At 46.3% G+C, this 11,854-nt stretch overlaps 1 protein-coding gene across 3 annotated transcripts in view; it reads right to left on the reverse strand.

Annotated features, from left to right (window-relative positions):
- Positions 1-10,865, reverse strand: part of TTYH3 (tweety family member 3) — an 80,181-nt gene extending 69,316 nt beyond the window's left edge. The window contains exon 1 of one of the 3 annotated variants that reach the window (XM_069810282.1): positions 10,599-10,865. In XM_069810282.1, the coding sequence (XP_069666383.1) occupies positions 10,599-10,721 (123 nt within the window). In that variant the 5' untranslated portion in view covers positions 10,722-10,865. The remainder of the gene's footprint in view (positions 1-10,598) is intronic. The other 2 variants (XM_069810279.1, XM_069810281.1) reach the window with 2 other exon arrangements.
- Between the last annotated feature and the right edge of the window lie 989 nt (positions 10,866-11,854).

Raw genomic sequence — 11,854 nt, forward strand, 5'->3', positions numbered from 1 at the left:
CACCTCCCAAGGAAAAAAAATATTTATAAGCAGTACACCTCCACCCTTTCCTCTTAGTTCAACACCACAAGGCAAGATTCAGCCAGAGGTCAGCCACTATGCACTCTCAGCTACATCCTTCATTTCTATGCTCTTCCACGTTCCTCACCAAAAACCAAACCGAGTAAGAGCTCACCATATCTGCATTTGCCAGAAATCCGTAATTTCTGCAATTGATGCACCACAGCTTATTACAGCTGCAAACGTTCCTAGGCTCTGATAATTATAAACCCATGGCTGGTTGTCTAATTAAAGGAGGAATGAATTAATGAGTTTTACCAAAGGCTTTTGAGTCACCATTATAATTCTCACCCTTAATCGGCAGCAGGACACTTAAAGGACAGCGTGAGCAGGATCAAGAGCAGAGAGGGGGGATAAACCACCCCCAGCTGATGCTTCCCCCATAACATTCCTCTCCAACGTGTCACTGTCATTCAGACACTGTCATGTCAGCCAGATCAAACCCAGCAGGAAAACGCCTGGGCCTTTTGGACAGCTGAATACAAAAACGCTTCCTGAAGCTGCCACAAAGCACACACCAGCCTTTGAATGCCGAGAAGCAGAGAGATGCTGGGCGAGAGGCTCTGCAGAGCGCTGACTCCACCACTTTCATTCATCCACAGCCCCAGCCCCCACCCAGCGCCAACAATTACAGTTCAGTCTCAGGCTCCCAAGGAGGCAGAAATTGAAAACACGTTTTCATTGAAGCACAGCTTGAATTTCATGAATTCCATTACTCTCGACTTTCTCAGCATTTCCTGGAGTGAATACTGTAAAACAAGGGAGAAAGAAGGGCAGGGGGGGCATATGCGAGGTGGCAGTCATATGTCACCCCTCTGACCACGCCAGTCCAAGAAGGGACTACAGAGGCACTTACAGCGAGGAAGCGACATAAAGAAGGACTATTCCTAAGCTGAAGAAAATAAGTATATGCTAAACGTAAGTTTAGGGAGGAAGGAAAATGACAAACTGCCAGAGGCCTCAAAACAGTAACAGCATCCCTTAGGACTAGCACTTAAATAGCAAGGCTACAGGCACAGCCCAGATGCAAAGACTTACGATTTCAGCAGTGCAACAGAAAGCACCTCTTCAGCAGACTGAAGAAACCTTAACTACTATAGCAACTATCAAAATTACCAGTTTATTGGCTACAGGAACTTGAGCACACTGATAAACTGCAAGAAAGCTTAGCCCAAGAAAAAAGCATGCAGTGTGGTGAGGTCATTCTCTGCCCACATGTTATTCAGAAATCTATATTCAACACTAAAGCAATTACAATCATCAGAGAAGACAGGTAGCACCAAGCAATGGCTCATTTTTTTCCACGTGTACAGTTGTAACCCAATCAACTCTGGGATTATTCAGGTTTGCTAATTAACGCCCTATGGATAGCTTTGATACCATTACCAATACTCATAATGGTTCCTTCACCAACACCTTCTCCCCTCTCTCCCTCCCAGCTTGGGCCTTATCTTAAGGAGCATTACATCATCTACTGCACTGAGCCCTCCTTGTAACAGACACTATTATGCAACTGAAGTGCCTCCATTTGGATTTTGGCGTTATTTTGAATTTCAGTGTTGAATAGAAGGCTTGTTTAAATTCTCTGCGTGAACAGCAGCATTTTACAGACTGAAAAGGGTGTCCATGCACAGACACCAGCACTGGCATAACAACGCGTCTGAATGTGTTATACATTTGTGAAACATCCATTCCCCACATTCCCGCTTCCCCTTGTCCAAGAATAAATCCAGCATTGTGAGGACTGATTAGCAATATCTTTCATCCCTAATTTCACACTACAAAGGACTTTCATGCATATGCACGTGTGGCACCATTCTGAGACCTATCAGCCAGAAAAAGCATTTAACACTGACAGAGGAAATCACAATCTGAGGGTGCAGGTCCAGTTTAAGTGAGGGTGAAGGGGAGTGTCAGCTCTTTCCCCTGGCTGGTTTCAATGTTACTCTTACTATTGACCCAAAAATGCTCATTTGTTAAAATAATAACTTAAAAGAAGTCTGGCACACATTACATCTGCTGAAGCAAGCAACCCGATAACCATGTGAAAGCACACATTATTATAAATGTTACCCTCATATCCAAGTGCTTAGAGAAGGGAATCACTACAAGTATCATGACTGAGTTACACCAACTGCTGTGTCCATGTATTGCACGCTAACCTACTTTTTTTTTTTGCAAGAGCCTTGCAGCCTTAAGCACACAAATTACTACTTTGCAAGAATATGCACATATATGGCTTACCAATCCCTAAAGCTCACAATTATAAGATCAGACTCAAAAACTACAAATGGCTCCCTACCAGAAATCTGAAAAAAAAAAAGTTTGAAATTAAAGCTTCTGCAGCATGAAAGTGCACTGTGTTTTACTCTTTCCTAGTTCATCTAATATGAAAAAAAATAAAAAAGAAACAGCATCAGCATGGCACTGCCCCACAGTGACTATTCACTAGATACCTGCAGACCTTTTCACCATGCAGCAAAAGTTATTTCTGGTTTGGGGATAAACATAACCAATTCCTACTTTTTCACTGCTGCAATACAACCAACAGTCTCAGCCACTTCTCGAAGTGGAGGAAAGGGAAGGATTTTTAACAGTGATGGCTTTTTCCTTTTTTTTTTTTTTAGACTGTCATCTGAGTGCAACCCCAGAACCAAAAATCTTGCATGAACTTGATCCTCCTTGATTTTAGCTCAGCTCACCTGTCTTGTTAATCATCATCTTCAGCTAAAACAAAGAACTGGTAGGATGACATACACAGAAAGTACAGACAGCCTTGCTGAGAGCAGAGCAGGGTTACTGGGTTTTGGTTTTATTACTATTATTATTAGAGACAATTCTCCAGCATATATCAATATGTCCCCAAGTACTTTGAGTCTTATCCATGTCTTAAAAGTGAGAATTAAAGTTCAGTACAGAAGGTAAGCCTGATAGATTCCAAAGTTACTCAAGTCTCCTCTGAATCTTAGAGCAAATAAATTCCCAGACAAAACATCCCTTTCCCCAGCTATGGGAATTACATTCATTTGAAAACAAGCCAAGTTCTCCTACCCACTCAAGGAGAATGGGAAATCTCAGCGTAACTGGTGGAAAGTTTACTACTAAAAGATAAAAAAGAAACAAGAGGAGAACTGACAGTCATCAAGAAGTGAGTCGTAAACGAGATGCTGACTCTGCTCCACCTCAAGAAAATTAAGAGTGAGCACCATCTTACTCAGTGCTTGCTTGTAGACACTCAAAGCGTATTCACTACACATCAAAGAATGTAGAAGAATGACTTCAGAAGAAGCATTAACCACCACTGCTTAGTCTTCAGCACGCTGATCCTTACAGGTACAGCAGTGTCTTCAGAAAGGAGTCACACAGAGCTGACCGGGCAAGCTCTGCCACAGCACAGTCTTACCACATCAACACAAACAGCATGAACCATGGATTCTGGACTTGTCCCTTTCCTTCAGTAAGTGTGCTGGTGGTGGAGAAGAGGTCTAAAATTAGTCTTGTCCTACAAGGAGGGGAAAAAAAAACCCACAAGAAAAAAAGAAAGAAAAAAAAACAAAAAAGAGGAATGCCAAGAGATCAGAGGATGCTTGTCCCTCCAACTGTCTGTTCTGAAGACAAGTGTGTCAAGAAACCTGATGTCACAAAGGCCCATAACTTTTATCCATCTCTTTATCAATAGACAGATTTTTGTTTACAGGTTCAAAAATAAATCTAATCCCAAAATACAAGCAGGAGATCAAGAAGACTTGTGGCACAGCTCCTTAATCCACATGCGAAGCCTTGGGATTGTCAGAGAAAAGCACCTGAGTTCCCACCCTTAATTTCCAGAGTCATGGCTAATGGGATATGTTCTTCTGGGTGAGAATTTCTCACTTTCCCTAATAATGAAAAATAAGGAGCACTAAAAATCCACACCAACATCTGCTTGAAGCACTGCTCGTTTTATTGGATCAACATTTAAACAAAGGCTTTTTGTTAACCTGAAGAGTGTGGATTTTCCTCTGCTCAAAAAGGCATTAAGAATTGAGTGGAAGAAAAAAAGAAAAAGAAAAAAGAAAAAAGGGAAGAGACAGTAAGACTGAACTGATTTTGAACTGATGAGTCCTTTCTCTAGAATGCTAGTGATCAGGCTTTACAGCCGGACACCACGATAAGCTTCGTAAGTAGCTATATCATTTGGGGGGCAAACTGAAGGCGAGTCCCTCATCTGCCTTTTCAGTTCCTGTTTTGACTCCCTTTTTCCAAAGCAAATGCAAAATATAAAGTTCTTGAATGTCAGCTCCTCCAAACCGATAAACACTTGTGTGCATACGAGTAAGCACAATATATAGGCAATGCTTGGAGGAGGTGGATGCATTGCCCAAGATTTACTTCATAAGTACTTAAATCCAGACCAGGAAACATAAGTTGTTACACTTGTGTAGTAAAAAAAAAAAAATAGAGGATTTTCAAGAGGACAAATGTTGCCTTGGTGCAGAAGCACCAAGGTGCCAGTGGCTGGCCACCACCTGACCAGAATAATGCTTTTAACTCTCATTCTACTCTTCCAGCTAAGACCAGCATGACACCTCCAGAGCACCACATGCTGCACAGAGGTCTCCTAAGACTGGGAAGCTCACCAGGCCTGGCAAAAGCATCTTCTCTGTGCAGGATTAATACTTTTAGGATTCTACCCAGATGAAGCAAGCATGGTTTACATCTTTGCACAGTCACTTGCATCTCCTTCTCTCCTCCCCCCACAAAGTGTTTCACATTTCTCCAAGTCACCTTTTACCCCTCTGTGTGTACTTTGGTCTGCTAAAACCATACATTCAGAACGGTTACTTTTTTTTGACTAGAGTAAGGTAATCTACAGTCAGGGTTTCCAGAAACTGTCAGTTCTCAGGAGACCATCTGAAAATGTAGAAGCACAGCATGGGTCAGCAAAAAAGTAAGGCTGCAGACAGAAAGCTGGCAAAGGTTGATTTTTTTCCTGTCTGTATACCATATGCTGCTCCATGACTGATGTATGGTCAACAGAAATCGTGGTATGTCTACCTTTGGTAAAAACCAGCCATCAAAAATTGTCTTGATTCTACATTTTTGGTTATTCATTATGCTGCAGTTCCCTAGTAAAGGCTCTTCCAGATCAAACACAGAATAGATGAGTCTGACCACAGCGCCAATTTGCTGATAAGAGGTATTACTGCATGGTTACTCATGCAACCGAGACTGATGAGTAAAGGGAAGAGGGGATTTACCATCAGTTCTTAAAAAAGTAAAAGCAACTTCAATTTCATTAGAAAACATTGGATTCTACTAACCAGGCTCACCTAACCTTTCTGGAAATACAAGCAAACTAGTGCTACAGCAGGATAGCTGATCAGACCTTGGAAGTGGTCCATCTATTCTTGAAAGAAGCCTTCAGTCTAACCCCTTTAAGAAAGGCACATTACCCTCTGACTTTGAGCCAACTAGACAAAAACACGTCATCCAACTTGACTAATACACATGTTTCCAATTTACAGAAAGACTCTTGGTTTCAGAATTGAAATAAGACGCCAGTACAGTAGAGGAAGTTCTAAAACAATCTCTCTAATCCAAGTTTTTTGGCAGTTTAGGATCCATCATGTTTCTCCAGCCAAGAAATACTTCCAAAGACGACATTAGCTGTTATGTGTAGAGAAACAGCCTCACAGAGCCAGAAAGTACCTGACAATTAATTCCTTGCTGAACCTTTGCCTACAGGTTCAAGCACACATGCCTTGGATTAGAGTCTACAAGCCAAAAAAAGAAACATCGTTGGGCTTACACAGCACCTTTTGTTGCTGGATCCCCCCTCAACACACATACAGCAGTAGAAAAAGAATGTTACAACACAAAAGCACTGACAGATGTATGATAGGAGACTCCTGGGTGACAACACTAAAGGGACCATCTCAAAACCAAGGACTAGAGCATCCCCCTGTTCTTTACCAATGCTTCTTTTAGCATGGTTCTGCTGTGTGAATCAATCATCCAGTCTTTTTCCAAAGCACATACAGTTGCCATTACACCTACAATCTGTGCATTTGCAGTTCTGACTCTTGCAGAAAAAACACGAGAGTAGTGCAAGGAAAGAGTTTCAAAGATACTGGAGAATTTTGCTTCATTCTAGCCTGATTCACGCATAACCCATGCGTTCACACAGATTCAGGTCAACATTGCCATTTTCCAGCAATTAAGAAAAAGCAGAAATTCAAATCAAGGTGCTCCGTGGCTTAGCTTTTACAGCCTCTCTTCTTCACTGTTTATAGTACACTTCTCAGCACACAATGAGACTTAAGAGCTACAATAAAGTGTTGTAGGCTCCTTTGCTGTCAGTACCAAAGACACCCTGTCTCTAGCAGGTATCCCATTACCTGTTGTTGTGCTGTTATTAAAAAGCTATTCAGCTCTTCTACTTCTTTCCAGCATGTAACCTCCAAACTACCTCAAGGCTCTTAACCAACTCTACCCTGAGAAATAAAGTGAATTCAATGCCATGCAACTAAGTAAGTCACAAGCAGAAGTACTTACATTACTAAACAGATTAAACTAGTGACAGCAGCAGTCTCGGGACCATCTTACTGGTCCGATTAACTGAATTGGAAAGTAAGCGGACAGTACTGGTAAGATCATCATCATTTGTTCAGCAGCAAAAAGCACAGAGACCAGAACTGGTATTAGTATGATGCTGTCAGAAGGAACACGAGCTTTGCTCCATTTTTACATTCCCTTCACTCCAGAGTTTGTGACTCACTACACAATGAAAAGGCTTTGCAGAGCACTGCAGTATGACTCAGATGAGAATACAGCCAGAACAAAACTGTTCGTATCAAGATATCTTCAACCCCAATGATTCATGGGAGGATTAGGAAAAGAACTGGTCTGATAAGATCCTCTATAGGGATGACTCTATGGAGCAAGTCCTGCAAGCAGCACATGAAGGCAACTCTGACAGGACTCGCCAGCATGCCAAACCCCCTGGAGAAGGAGGATTACAACCCCAGCTCATTCTACATTGAAGCTCACCTCCATTCCCCCAGAAAAAGGAAACAACTAGTTGTACTGCTGTCCACAGCTTGTCACAGTGGAAGCAAACATCTGAAGGACATAAATATACACACACATTTTTAAACAATCTAGTCCAGAGGGGAAGGATCTGTTCTGCTCCTCTACACTTGCACACGTTGTTCTAACTTAATGCAACAAGATACGCTGTGGAAGAAGATAAGAATTAAGTAATACCAAGGGAGAGCATTTTAGAGACCAACTTGGGTGAAGAAGGTATGCAGCCAAAACCTGCAGCTGCATTGATCTCATCCCTCGGCAACAACATTGCCGTCAGTATTTCTCATGCTCTTGGACAAAAGGAGGAAGCCCCTGTAGGTTGGTACACAATGGACGCAGCCGCCTTGAGACAGGCAGGTGCACAGTGGGTGTCCCTCCTGCTCTGACAAAAGGGACTACATGGGACAGAACAGCATAACTAGCCATTAAATCTAGGTCCTTCTAGATATTCCCCATCATGCAGGGTCCCAGAAGATGCAACAAAGACCTAGACGTCAAAGGCTGGCAGTATGTGCTTATCTACAAGCTACACGTGCTTCAGAGAGGTTTCAGGGGACAATAGCTTGTCTGCTGCTTCAGTGGAATAGTGGCTTGCGCATTACAGTAATCCTTGCTAGGTAGAGGTGGAAAGCCTGTTAAATCAGCAGCCTCCTTACCCGCAGGAGCACGTGGCACTGCAACAAGTGACATGACAACATTCAAATCCAAGCCACTGTATTTCACTTTTAGTTGGAGTGGGATGTTTAGTTGATGCACAAGTTCAAAGCCTATCATCAAAACATGAGTACAAAAAAAGAAAAAGGTAGGTCTTTACTAAAAGGTTACTAAAGAAAACAGTTTTATAAGGAAAGCAATGTTTTCCTTTGGTGATGGGTTGGGAAATCTTTTCTAGAGCAGCAGTGAAGAATCAGAACGGATATGTTGCTTCCTTCCTTGTAACAAATCAGAATGAGAATGGACACTGAGCCCTGCTGTATGCCTATTTATGACAACAGTCTACCTACTCAATGACTTGAGGTCATGGAAACTTAAAGGTATTTTCAGTTTAGTAAAGGTAATCCTTCCTTACTACAGCTAGGGACGCTCTGCCCTTTCCCATCCCCATGAACTCCCAGTTAGCATCCCTCACTGCCCTCTCTTTAGCCACTGGAGAACTCAAATGCAGCGTGCAGTTTAACAGCTTATGCTTAAGAATCAGGGTATCAACCACTAATGGAACAGAAAACAAAAAGACACACAATTTGTGCCAATGAGACCTATAAAGAAAAGAAAAATACACAGAATTTAAAATAAAAAATAGACTTACTTATTTTCAGGACATATACTACCTCACCTGCTAAATCCAAAAGGTTCCTAAAGAAAAGGGGAGACTATGGCAGCATAGGCTGCAAACAGAGCGAGAGATACAAATTCATAATAAAGCCAATAGAAAAAGCTAGAGTTCAAACCAAAAGGCCTTCAAGAAGAATTTAAAGCATGAGAGAGCATTTAGCACTACAGTTCCCACTCCTGGATTAAGTTTCCCTGTTTCACTGCATTAGAATTAATCTACATGGCTACGAACTCCAGAGTCAACTTGCAGAGCCACAGCAGCTTCGTTATATAACCGGCGACACCGATAACACGGGCTGCGTTACTGGAGACTGCTCGCTATCCCTCGCCAATGCCGAAACCAGAAAAGCTGCTGCTACTCAGATGATTCTCTTGACAACAGACACTTCGGTAATCCAGACATTTGGGTTTGGATTTGATAAGACGTTTTCTTGCAAGCTGATGTTAAGACTTAAAAGGCTATCTACTGCTGTGCAAGAAGTCCTTAATATCATCAAGGGAGGGGAGGCAGCTACACAGGAGGAGGAGAGCAGAAGGCTTTAAGTTGGAATACGATTACTGTAGAAAAATTATCTGACAAATGAAAACAACCCCAGATTGTTGCAAGGAATGCTTTTAAGCAATTTAAGTGAAAACCAGTACATCTGCTGTCTATTCAAAGGTCAACGAGTGCTTGTTTCGTGATAACACACTCCCAAGAACATCTTTCCATGAACTCTTAACTTCTGATCTTCTGCATCTCATATCCCTTGTTTTAAAGGCAGCTACCCTCTGAGGTCATGGAAATACAGTTAAGCTGCTATGCAGCGTTACATCTCTGTGTGGCCATCTTGAACTCTGCTAAGCCAAGGGAACTAAAACAAATTAACAAATTGAAGCCCCAAATACAAAAGTTAAGTCAAAAGTCTGTTCTGTTTACTGGTTTAAAGATGTTTCTTTGTATCTACCCATTGCTCTTTAAATACATCTCTCACCTTTTACTCTAGCTGCAGCCCACAGATGTGTTCATCTGTTTAAAACAAAAAGCCCAAACAGACTGCTTTCTAAAGTATTTCTAATACCTTTTACTCCTAGGATAAACGAGAACCGTTCAGATGCCCTAGCATTTCTGCCTGTGTGCACGATAGCAGGCTGCGTATACAGGACACTGCAAGTATGTTCAGAAAACCAAAATGGTGTTTTCCAAACCAGAGACCGTGGCAAAACGAGGCAGCAGAGCCACTGCAGCTCTGTTCCAAGATGACAGCAGAGAACACAGATGTTAGAGCACACAGATTCACTCCACAATCGTTTTAATTACATGCCTAGCCAACCAAGCACAGGATACAGGCTAAGCAGCATTAAAAAAAAAAAAAAAAAAAGCGGTGCACAAGTCTTCTGCGAGCATCTTCCCATGCACTTGATGCTAACACTGCTCTCATGCATTAAGCGATCTGTTTTCCAGCAGGCAGGCAGGCAGTTTTGGAGAGGCACTGCTGGCCTCTCTGCAGGTCGCAGCGGTGTGGGGCTGGCTGTGGGATCGATGACGAGCGGTCAGCGCTGCCTGCGCAGGACACCGCCACTTATCATCGGCGATGAGCAGTTGTGATCTGGCCAGGGGCGTCAGGCCAGGACAGTGCCTTCGCCTGGACAGCGCGGCTTGCGGGGGACCTGGCGAGGGCACATGGCCAGCGTTGCCTCCTGCCTCCCCTTCCAGGGGACCCTTCCACCTTCTCCCAAGAAGGACCTGGGCTTCCAGCAAGCTGGAAGCAGCTCGGGGCTCCTGCTCACCCCGCCGGGAGGGGGGGTGGTGGTGGTGGTGATGGCCTCCTGCCCCTCATCCAGGCCGGCGAGACCCCCGCATCTCGGCCTGCCCCAACCCTGCAGCCCCCCACCTGCCCCTCGTGGGGCAGACACCCCCCCCAGGGCACAGGGGAGACGCGTCACCCACAGACACGCACCCGAGGAAACCCAGCCAGGGCCCCTCTCCTTCTCCTGCACAACCCCAGGCGGGCCGAGCCCCTCTCCGCGCCCCCTGCCCCGCACAGCCCACGGGTGTACAAACACCCCCCGGCCGGGCTGCGAGGGGCCCCCACGCGGGACACAGCCCGCCACACACACACACAGAGAAAGAGAGACCCCGTACGGGGACCCACCTGCTGGTACTCGGCGTCGTGCGGTCGGAAGTCGGCGGCGGTGAGCTCCCAGCGCAGGCTGAGGTGCGGCAGGCGGTGCAGCAGGCTCACCCACCAGGGCGGCGAGTAGCTGACGCCCGCCATGCCCGCCGCGCCGCCTCGCCTCACCTCACCCCGACCCGCCGGCCATGGAGCGCCGCCGCCTGCGCTGCTCGCTCGACTAGCTGCCTCTCTCCTTCCCTCTTCACCCGCGCCCCGGCTGGCGGCCCCGCATGGCCGGCACCTCCCGCCTCCTCCTCCCTCCCGCCGCGCCGCTCGCTCCCTCTTTGTTCGCCGAGAGGCTCCACCGCCTCCGCGCCCGGCACCGCCCGCCCGCTCCCATTGGCGCCGCCGCGCCCCGCCCCGGCCGCCGCGGCCCCACAGGGCTGCCCCGGCCCCTCACAGGGCTCCCCCAGCCTTTCACAGCCTCCTTCGGCCCCTCACAGGGCTCCCCCAGCCTTTCACAGCCTCCTTCGGCCCCTCATAGGGCTCCTTCAGCCCCTCAGGGCTCCCCCAGCCTTTCACAGCCTTTCACAGCCTCCTTCAGCCCCTCAGGGCTCCCCCGGCCCCTCGGTTCAGGCAGCCTGGGGAGCAGGAGGGGGGCAGCCGGGCCAGGCCGGCTTGCCTTTCGTGCCCCCCCCCACCTCCGCTGACCCAGGGCACGGGAGTCTCCTGCCCTTTGGCGGCCACGCTTCACCACCACCATCACTCGTGCTGTAACATGGCGCCTTGGCGTACGGCCGCGCGTGGACGTCCCACACCTGGCATGAAACAATGTCCCCTTCTGTCAGACCAGCACCTTTCCCTCCAAAATAACCCCAAAGCGGACCCAACCGCTTGGCACCTTAACATCCCTCGGTGCCGCTGAGGAAAACACCGTTCCCAGGCCTCAGTCACCAACGCGTTCGCTCGAGCGGATGCACTTTGGGCAACGTGCTTGTTCCCGTGGCACTGGCTCCCTGTTTGCTTCCCCAGCCTGTCTTGGCTTTTCCAAAAGCCAGGGGGAAATTTCTAGAAGTACCGAGGTGTAAAGATGCGGACGGGCCCCTCGTGTGGTTTTCAAGCGTGCCCAGTCTTCACCTGCCTCACAGAGACACGAAGGGCTCCGGTTTAGCCTCCGCCATTCTCTCTGCAGGCAAAGGTTTGGCCTCTCCCGGACCCTGACCCAAAGCCAATTACATTGCTCCATTAACTTCAACGGACTTGGAATTGTCAGCTTGTTTTGACGACTACGTAAA

The sequence above is a fragment of the Haliaeetus albicilla genome, chromosome 22 (genome assembly GCF_947461875.1).
Source record: "Haliaeetus albicilla chromosome 22, bHalAlb1.1, whole genome shotgun sequence".
NCBI lineage: Eukaryota > Metazoa > Chordata > Aves > Accipitriformes > Accipitridae > Haliaeetus > Haliaeetus albicilla.